Raw genomic sequence first — 11,229 nt, forward strand, 5'->3', positions numbered from 1 at the left:
CTTCTCCTTTTTACAGTATCCCTTAATTCAGAAGCTCACAAAAAAAATATGAAACATATAAAATGTAATAACAATGCAGCCATTATCTATGGAGGGAAAACCAGGGAAAGATGTTAGGTCAAAGATTCAGCAATTGAATACATTTTCACTTTTATGAATGAATGTAATTTTTGTCTAATAAAAACAAAAGGAATTAACTTGAAATCTCTTAGAAACACAGTATAGAGCAAATAAATGAATGTATGTATTCCCAGAGGATTATATGAAAAAAAAAAAAAAAATTCTGCCTCACACACACACAGACAGACATGTACTTACACATATACGTACTTACATATCTGCATTAAAATTGATTTCATTTAAAAATAGAACTATCATTCATTCTCATACACTTAGTCCAGTAAAGACAACAACATTTAGATTATTAAGTTGAAAGCAAGAAAATGTATCAAAGATTTATTACCTGATGAATCTCTGTGCAGTTTTTCGTAGACTGACTTCACAGCTGTACCCAGAATATATGTGAATGACTTCATTTCCAACATTCTACATTACATAAAACATCAGGTATGCAAATATTAAAGGGGTCATATGAAGTTGATAAAAAGGGCATTATTTGTGTATTTGGTGTAATGCAATATGTTTATGCAGTTTAAGGTTCAGAAAACACATTATTTTCCACATGATCATCTATGCCCTGCCTTTCTTAATTTTTTCGGTAAAGCAAGGTGTAAATTTTACTTTTACATTTAATCATTTAGCAGACACTTTTATACAAAGCGACTTACAAATGAGAACAGTAGAAGCAGTGAGGTCAACAAGAGAACAACAACAACAGTATAAGTGCCATGACAAGTCTCAGTTAGTCTAGTACAGAATGCATAGCCATGTTTTTTTTTTTTTTTTTTTTTTTTTTTATCAAATGAAAGACAATAAAAGAAAGAGAAATGCTAGAATTAGTTGGTTAAGTTCTGGAGAAAAAGTATTATATACATATAGTATATATATATATATATATATATGAGTATTTAAATGTTTCTTGAAAAGGAGTAAAGACGTCCGTGAGAGTCATTTTGAACTTCTTTGGGATGGCACAACAAGGCGTCGTTCACGTGCAGAGCGCAAACATCTGAAGGGCAAATAAGATTGAACTAGTGAGTTTTGGTATGTTGTTGCCATGCCAGTGGTCGTCGAAGTGCCGTGGCAGTGGTCTGTACACTGATTGGCAAGCTATCCAGTGCGTTGTGGCTGGCTGAATGCCTCAAGCACGTGATGAAATGGTGCGCCTCGCCATACTGTGATACTGTGTTTTATATGTTGTGTTGTGTATCGCGCCATGTTTATGTACATAAAACCATTTCTGCATTTGTGATCAGAGAAACCACAAACAACAAGCATGACTCTACACTGCCCAAAACTCACGCTTGAATCATCATTGGCAAATCCTTTACAATGTGAAAACATACTTACAGACTTTGAGTCAGAAGCACCAGACTGACCTTGGAAAGTTGGGCGGGGTTGCACCAAGAGCTTGTAACACTCCAAAGAGAAAATAGCATCATACGACCCCTTTAAAGTTATAAGAGTAACTTGATAAGGATGGGCAGTCTTGACTGAGTAAACAAGAACAAAAAAATGCATTTTATTTTTGTTTGGGAAGGTGTTTGATGAATTATTTCAACACCTATTTTACTTTCAATATAAGAAACAAAAGATAAATTCATTATTTTTACAGTATAACCTGTAAAACCTGTTTTACAGGGTTATACTGTAAAAACAATCATAGTTATAATATTATTAATAATAATAATAATACATATATATATCCCTGAGATACACACATAGGGCCCTATAATACACCCGCCACAATGCGACGCAAGGCTCACCGCAAGTGTGTTTACTAGTTTCAGTCCGGCACTGTTCGCATTTTCCTTTCCAGTGCCACGTCGTTTAATTAGCAAATGCATTTGAGCTCATTTTTGCGCCCATGGGCATGCTGGTATGAAAAAAAAAGGGTGTTCAGGCGCATTGCTATTTTGAGGAGCTGAAAATAGGCTGCGCCATAGACCAACTCAAACCTGGTCTAAAGTCTGGCGCAATGTTTTTCCTTTGTTATTTAAAGAGCGTGTTAGTATAGGCAGGTCCACAACGCGTGTAAACACTGCTTATTAAACACAGGGATGCACAGCAGCACACAAACATCCCAAATATAAAAAATTAAAGGAGTGTAAAGCATACAACTTTTTGTAGGCTAATTAAATATATATATATATATATATATATATATATATATATATATATATATATATATATATATATATATATATATATATATATATATATATGTGTGTGTATATTGCACGTTACGCCCAAAAAACACCCATTAAGAGAATAGGGACAACCCATTTAGACCATGCACCCGGGCGCGCCAACCATTTTCCCGTCATTAAAATAGCAAAAGTGGATTTAGACATGCCCTGAGTCACTTTATCCTTTAACTGCTGAGTCAAAATAGCAGAGAATCCTTTGACTATGTATGGCACATATATGATAGTAATGCTCAGACTAGTTGTTAGAATGAGATAAAATGCTCTTCTTTCATGGGGTTTTTCTCCTATCTGTCATATATATCATATGTGGTTTGTTTGGTGGACTGGTTTCGAAACTGTCATTAGAACATAAATAAATTATATATATATATATATATATATATATATATATATATATATATTTTTTTTTTTAATACATAAAATTTGATTCAAAATTACATCTTTCCAATTAAATTACCAATTAAATTATCACGATGTTGGCCCAAAGTAAAGAGCTGTGGAGTTTGAAGATGCTCCAGATGTAAAGTTGTTCACTGTGTTATTGTAAAAATTTAAAACTTCTATGGGAAATGTACAAAATAAGGTTGGTTTCATAATCCTTGTTTATACAATAATTTAAATGGAAAGTTCAAACAAAAATGAAAACTCTATCATCATTTGTTCACTCTCATGTCATTCCAAACCTGTAAGAATTTATTTATTCTATGATATATATATATATATATATGTGTGTGTGTGTGTGTGTGTGTGTGTGTGTGGGTGGGTGTGTGTGTGTATAAATTGGACACCTATAGATTCTTCAAAATATCTTCTTTTTGTGTTCCACAGAAGTATATGTTGAATATGTTGAAAGAATTATCATTTTTGATTGAACAATATAAACATCACAATTGCTGTATTTTGCTATCTGTATCAACATAGCAACATACAGCGGTTCTAAAAATGCTGTCAGGGCAATTCCCTTAAAAGAATGTATTAAAAAATAAAATAATCCTGATATGATAATTGCTACAGTACCTTTCTGTCTTAAAATCACATTTACATTTTGGTTTCAGGATAATTTTCTTTCTTAATTCTTTTTAACACAAACATAATAAAATGAAGAATATATGCCTGCATCACTTTTTGAAAAACCTCCTTCACCTAGATGGTTTATTTTGCACTCAGCTTGTTTGTATGACATTAATGGTCCTATCTTGTCTGCATTCAATGATGACAAGACATTTACATGTTCTGACATCATAAAAAGTAATATATATATATATATATATATATATATATATATATATATATATATATATATATATATATATATATATATATATATATATATATATATATACTAACATTTTTTTTATTTAAATGGCCAAAAAGATAACAAGATTTAGCAATTTAATATCTAAAAGCTAAACAACTTAATTGAAATAAAAGTAAGGACAGTTTTGTATTATTTCAAACAAAGAACAGGCTAAACAAAACCAGCCAAAATAAAACAAAATAATCTAAAAAAAAAAAAAAAGATCCTTACTATGCTCTTGTGTTGGAATGAAAAACAATCCTGGGATAATAAATGGCACAATTGATAGTCATGCTCACAGTAGTTATTAGAATCACATGAAATTGAAACCAACAACCAACCACAAACCAACCAACACACACACACACACACACACACACACATTTCTCTTTCTCACTCCTGGTCCTGACTGCCATATAAAGCTCAACACAGATCAGACACTGAAACAGAAGACGACCAGTGAACATAACGCAAAACAAAAACTGTGTTACTGTTGTGAGACATGGAAATGGAAACTATTTTGTGATTAGAATGAGCAAAGAATCACAGAGAAAAAGATCTCGGACATATTAATGTTGATGACACATCAACTGGAACATCAATGCAAATGTTATAATTCTACACAATACCCCAATTATATCCCAAAAAATAAATAAATAAATATCATGCAATAAAACAATGCAGTCACACTTTATTTTAGGGTCCAATTCTCACTATTAACTAACCATTAACTTTGACTTTTGCCTCAATTAACTACTTAATTGCTGCTTATTAATAGTTTATAAGGTAGTTGTTAAGTTTAGGGTATTGGGTAGGATTATGGATGTCATGCATTCTTTGTACTTTATAAGCACTAATAAACAGCCAATATGCTAATAATAGACATGCTAATAAGCAACTAGTTTTTAGTGTGAATTGGACTAAAGTGTTACCAACAATGCTAATTTAAATGTTTAACATTCAAAGATTAAGTACAAATTATTAATAATATTTTCCCCCACAGTTCAATAAAGTTTTACTTAACTAATTCATCTAGCATGCCCATAACTCATAATAAAGACTTTGTTATCATAGAGCAGAGACAGATAATGAATCAAAGAAAAAAAAAAGAGTTTGTCACCTGAATATTGAGTGTTCAGTCTATCTGGTTTGACTGCTGTTTTATATAGGGACATAACAGCTGTTACAAGACCATGTGTGCATGATTTTGCTATGTGAACATCAGCTAAGGAAATATTTCAAGTTTTTCAATTCAATTAACTTTATATTCTCATTGTAAAGAGACAAACAATGAAATTATAGACTTTTCAACGTATACAGCAAAAGAAAAAATAGAAATAAGTGATAAAAATAAAGTAAAGTGCAGAGATTTTATTGTCATTAATGCATGCTCTTGAATATCAAGAATGAGTTGTAGTGTGTTTTTTCATCTCAGAGTTCAGTAACAGCTTTTGGATTAAAAACTGTTTGTGAATCTTGTGGTGCATGTTTTAAAGGACCTATAGCGTTTTCCAGAGGGTAGAAGTAAAAACAAATGATGGGCGGAATGTTGTGAATCCTTTAGAATGTTGTGTGTTTTGATTCAGGCAACGTGTAATGAATATGGCTTCCAGGGCAGGTAACTGTTGGTTTGTGATGTTCTCTGCAGTCTCTGTGACTCTCTGCAGAGCCTTTTTGTCAGCTGCAGAGCTGCTTCCATACCACACCAGCATGCCATGTTGTGAGTACACTCTCAATAGAACATAGATAGAATAACAAAAGAAGCTGCTGACAGGTTAATCTTCCTAAGAAGTCTTAAAAAGTACAGTCGCTTTTGTGCCTTCTTGTCTAGCGTCATGATGTTTATTGTCCATGAGAGGTCCTCAGAGATGTGTGTTCCCAGGAATTTAAAGCTAGACACTCTCTCCACCTTCTCTCCATTAATGTGCAATGAGGTATGAACATCCTGTTATTTCTGAAGACAATAATGAGTTCTTTTGTTTTGATGATGTTCACTTGAGCAAACATGCAGAGATATATATTTTTATTCTCTGTGGAAAACTTATTCAATTCCAAATAAAATACTACTTACAGCATAATAAAAAAGGTATGTAGTAATACAGATTAAGTACAAGTATAGGCTGATTGCTAAAACTATTCTGTCTGTCAGAATAGAAATTATGTAAAGTATATCTCTGATTACTACATAAAACATAGACAAAGCACGCTCTCCTATTTTCTATTTTTGGTTTAACAGAAGTTATAGCACTCTATTTAATTATTACTATTACTATTATTTGTAGAGGATGCTTATGAGGAACAGAGGCATGAGAGTTTTCCAATGCGGTGCAGATAAAGAACCGGCTGAACAAAACCACCCAGTGAATAACAAATCAAAGCAGCGATTCGCAGTTCCACACTATTTTGCTTTGTCACAACACGAAACAATGCTAAAATAATAAATGGGACATTTATGAAAACCATGTTCATACTAGTTATTAGAATGAGATGAAATGCTTTTCTCTTCATGTTGTTTTCCTCTTCTCTCTCTCTCGCTCTGTCTCCTGGTCCTGACTGCTTCAGAGCTCTAAGAACAGCCACAAGACAAAAGAGCTGGATAGAGAAGAAAAGGAAAATCTGCACTGTAAAGAACCATGTGTGTGCTGTATTATTGAGCGCCATTAAAATGAACATGCTGAACAAACAGGAGCCAAGAGTCAGTATACAGACAACAGTGGAGCAGATCACTCTATATCTGAGAGGTTTGTACTTCAGGAAGGTTACAGGATGAACCACTGCCAGGTAACGCTCAAGACACATCAGACACAAAAACAGAGAACGACCAGTGATGCCTAGCCCTAGGAAAAAATTTGAACCTATCTTGAGATAAGAAAACCAAATTGCCATTGAATCTACAAAACAGAATATACAGATTCCAATCTCACAAACAGCCATATTGAGGTTGAAGAACTCTAATGCAACTCCACTTCCTGCTCCTGTGATGATGAGCCATATAACATAGGAGTGTATTGGCATACCAAACAGGAAAGTAAAGCTGCACAGAAACAACTGTAGACTTTCTATTGGCCCAATGGATTGAGTTGTGGCATTTGCAGATGCTGCAAGTGTGTTGAAGGTCACTGTAGAGTTATTCATCTTCTTGTCTTGTATAAGACCCCTGACAATAAATAATAATTCATTTATAGGAAAATAGAAGAGTAAGTATATTAGATAAACAAGCTACTAGATTAAAAAGGTTACGCTTTATGAAAAGTATACAATAATAAAGTACTTACAACTATTCATAGTTAATTCATACTTTATTAACTGTAGTTAATACAGTATATTAAAATAGGAAGTCAGTACAGTATTAAACCCTTGAAACCTATGAAGAGCCCCTGTACACCAAATATGAGAGTGTGTGGGTATCCTTAATGTACATGTAAACATTTTAAGTAGACTAGTGCAATTAATGTTCAGTAAAGGTTGATTTATAACACTTAATTACATTTTCTCGTTTTCTATGACTGAATCTAAAGTGATAAATATTCACTGATATTTCCCAATTAACAGTTCCTTTAAAACAAGATAATTAAATTGTAATAATTGTGTTAATTACAGAGACAATGAATGAAGGATTGACTGTTTGTATGGTGTATATTGATGTATTATCTACAGTTAACAAAGTATGCATTAACTATAAATTACATGTTAGCTAATGATTTTTAAGTACTTTATTAGTGTATACTTATTATAAAGTGTTACAAAAAAGAGACCTTGCTTTGTTTTATTCAACAGCTAATTCAAATAAGTATAGCCCATAAATCAAACTACAGTATGTCTACAAATCAAGCTGATATTTGCATTTCACTGAATGGAATAACAAATTAAGTTAAAATATTTCACCTGAAGCGTGAATGTTCAGTCTGTCTGGGTGTAAATAATACCCGGTCCTGTTAGTGTAGTCTCACTTCAGAGTTGCCACAAACATTTATCAAAGATGTGTCACATTAAACAAAACATACGCAAATGCATGTGGTTGAAAATGTGTGATTTGAATGATGTTCATTCAAATTAATTAAAACATTTGAATAGACTGAGAAATGGTGAGCATTTCCACCCCCACTGTGGACATTAAAATGAAAAATAAATTAATGTTAGAACTTGATTTTAAAGGGTTAGTTCACCCAAAAAAGGAAAATTATGTCATTAAGGGGGGGGGGGGGTGAAATGCTCATTTTCACTCAATCTCCTGTTAATCTTGAGTACCTACAGAGTAGTACCGCATCCTTCATATCTCCAAAAAGTCTTTAGTTTTATTATATTTATAAGAGAAAAATAGTCTGTGCCGATTTTTTTCGGAATAACACGAGCCGCTGGAGGCGTGACGTGTGGGCGGAGCTAAAGAATCACGAGCGCGAGTAGGCTTTTGCGTTGAGAGCGTTGGAAGTTGTGACATTACCCTGAAAAAAAAAAACATCATCCAAAACAAACCATGGCTAACAGTCAGATTCAGCTGTTTATTTATGATCCAGAATCAGATCCCGAGGCTGAAATTTAACAAGAGCAGCAGCATCCGTTACACTTAGTGGTTTTGGAAAATGACTAAGTTCCACTTTATGTCGTCTTTTTTTTTTTTTGCTTTAAAGGTGTACAAGGTTTACTCGATGTGCTTACGCACCGATAGCTAAGTTAGCAACACAGAGATATTTGAAGCAGTTTTACTCACCGCCTGCGGTTCCAACACACGATCGTGACCCTTTTTCTTTGGGACTGCATTATCCTTAAGAAATAAACGTATAAATAAATAAATACTTTTCCGAAAACCGATGCAACTGGTTCTTGACTCGAGAATGAGTTAATCGTTTGTTCGTTATCTTGCTTGGCTCTGTGTTCATCTTCACTTCTCTCTTTACAGCAGTTCAGTCAGTGTACTATTTGAGTAAATGAATTACTCCGGGATATTGGTTTGTTTGAACTCAGAGGGAGTGTCAGCCACATTAAAAAAAAGTTAACAGCTTAAGTCATTTGTGGATTAATGCTTATTGGAGACGCGAACCGTTTAAAACGATTCAGTTCGATTTGTGAACTGGTTCAAGAAGAACCGTTTAAATCGAATGATTCGTTCACGAATGGGACATCACTACACTGCAGTGTTGTGAACGTGCTTACAACAGACCCAGAAGAGAAGACAATGCTGAATAAAGTCGTAGTTTTTGTTATTTTTTGACCGAATTCTAACTGACCCCTCTGATGTCACATGGACTACTTTGATGATGTTTTTATTACCTTTCTGGACATGGACAGTAGACTGTACACACAGCTTCAATGGAGAGACAGAAAGCTCTCAGACTAAATCTAAAATATCTTAAACTGTGTTCTGAAGATGAGCAGAGGTCTTACAGGTTTGGAACGACATGAGGGTGATTCATTAATGACATAATTTTCATATTGTCAATGATGAATGAGACTTTAATTCCAAGTGACTACGCATTCAAGGTATACATTTTAATGATGTAAACTCTGCTTAGCTCATATGCATTGCTGTGAAAAAATAAACTTGTCTATGTTTTAAATATAATGACATATTTGTGTAATTTTAAATATAATATTTTTTTCATGACCCACAAACTAGAAATTTGACATACTGCATAATGCATTAATCGTTTATTTAAAAATAAGTAAATAAATAAATAAATATATGATAACCACAGACCAAACAATTTTAATGTGGTTGACCTCTTTAAATAAAATGTGAATGTTATTAATAATTACAATTAATGAACAAAGCTACATAACTTGAACGGAAGAGAGGCAGAAGAGTTTTCCAAAGCGGTGCAGATAAAGAACAGGCTGAACAAAACCAGCCAGAAAAAAACAAAACACACAAATGCACCAAAGTGAACGAATATTCTGTTTTGTTAAAATGGTAAAAAATCCTGAGACTGTAAATGGGACATATATGACAACTGTGCTCACAGTACATATTAGAATGAAATGAAAAGCTCTTCTCTTCATGTGGTTTTCCTCCTCTTTCTCTCTTGCTCTCTCTCCTGGTCCTGACTGCTTCAGAGCTCTGAGAACAACCACAAGACAAAACAACTGGATGCAGAAGAAGAGGAGGAACTGTACTGAGAAGAACCATGTATGTGATATAGTATATGGCAAGATAAACACAGAGAAAAGACATGAGCCAAGAATAATTATCCAGGCTGAAGCAGAGCAGATCACTTTGTATCTGAGAGGTTTGTACTTCAGAAAGGTTACAGGATGAACCACTGCCAGGTAACACTCAACACAGATCAGACACTGAAACAGAGGACGACCAGTGACTGCTAGTCCTATTAAAAAACATATTAACTTTTTGAAACTTGAAAACCAACATGACAGTATAAAAATTAAACTCTCCACACAGATTCCAATTTCACAAACAGATAGATTAAGTTTGAAGAACACTGATGCAAGTCCACTTTCTGTTCTTGTGACAATGAGCCATAATACAAAGGAGTGTATTGGAAGGCCAACCAGGAAACTTATACCACATGCACACATTTCAAGAATGTCCACTAGCACAAAGGAAAGAGTTGTAGAGGCTTCAGACGTGATGATGTACACTGTAGAGTTGTTCATTTCCTCCTTTTGCTCTCAAAATCTTACAAAATGTATAATTAGTTGCAACAGTGATCTAATTGAAGAGAGAAGAGTATTTGTTCTAAACAAAAAGTTCTAATGATTTTATTCATCAATATAAAACAAATGTGAATTTGTGAACTTCTTTTCTACAACTTTCTTAACAAAATGCCTGGTGAAATAATACAATTCAGACACTTTACTCATTTTAGCTAATTCACCAATAACACAAATTACATCTAATAATCACAGGCTTTTTTTTTTTTTTTTTTTTTTTGCATATTACTTAATTGAAAAACATAACAAGCAAATTAATCAAAAATGAGAGTTTTTCACCTGAAAAGTGAGTGTCCAGTCTCAGGTGTAAATGATAGTCTGTTCTGTTTTTGCAGTATCACTTTACAGCTGTCTCAAGGCATGGCTTCATATATTTCACATAAAACAAAACATATGCAAACAAATGCAACATGCATGAAATTCTAAATTATCCATGGGCTTCTATTCAAATGGATTAAAACATTTGAATACAAGTGAGAAATTGTGTGCATTTGTTTTTGTGGACCAATTTAACCAGAGAAATGGAATTATATATAGCACTAGTGAGGGTTTGAGTCCACCTAAGTTGAGTCTGGGTCAAGTGTAAGTCTTCAGCCAACTGAGTCCAAATTGGCCCGAGTGAGTCCAAATTGGCCCGAGTGAGACTCAGTCTGAGTCCAAAAGGGCAGAGTCAGATTCCAATTAAATACTACTGCTTGTCAGTATTTTAACCTTGTTTTAACCTTTACAACTAGAACAAGGCAATGTCAATTTAAATGTAACAAAAGCAAATATCTTTTGCATCTTGCCATTTTGACAATTTACAAATGTAACCTTTGTTCCCTGAGAACAGGGAACGAGACAATACGTCATCGACGTTATGGGGAACGCCTCAGGCGTGACAGCTGTCTGAAATAAAATATCAACTCACAGCAATCATGCTGACCGGCGACAGCC

General features: G+C 33.7%; 2 protein-coding genes across 2 annotated transcripts; both read right to left on the reverse strand.

The window, feature by feature from the left end:
• Positions 1 to 5,916: 5,916 nt before the first annotated feature.
• LOC113066499 (G-protein coupled receptor 4-like) lies at positions 5,917 to 6,762 on the reverse strand. The gene has a single exon (XM_026238366.1). It carries the CDS (start codon positions 6,760 to 6,762, stop codon positions 5,917 to 5,919), a length of 846 nt encoding a protein of 281 aa, XP_026094151.1.
• Positions 6,763 to 9,396: 2,634 nt separating this feature from the next.
• On the reverse strand, positions 9,397 to 10,236 carry LOC113066500 (somatostatin receptor type 3-like). Its single transcript, XM_026238367.1, has one exon. It carries the CDS (start codon positions 10,234 to 10,236, stop codon positions 9,397 to 9,399), a length of 840 nt encoding a protein of 279 aa, XP_026094152.1.
• Positions 10,237 to 11,229: the final 993 nt, after the last annotated feature.

Source organism: Carassius auratus, chromosome 50, assembly GCF_003368295.1.
Source record: "Carassius auratus strain Wakin chromosome 50, ASM336829v1, whole genome shotgun sequence".
NCBI lineage: Eukaryota > Metazoa > Chordata > Actinopteri > Cypriniformes > Cyprinidae > Carassius > Carassius auratus.

Excerpts from the sequence above, each read along its gene's own strand:
- LOC113066499 (XM_026238366.1), bottom strand. The coding sequence starts at position 6,762 with ATGAATAACTCTACAGTGACCTTCAACACACTTGCAGCATCTGCAAAT.
- LOC113066500 (XM_026238367.1), bottom strand. The coding sequence starts at position 10,236 with ATGAACAACTCTACAGTGTACATCATCACGTCTGAAGCCTCTACAACT.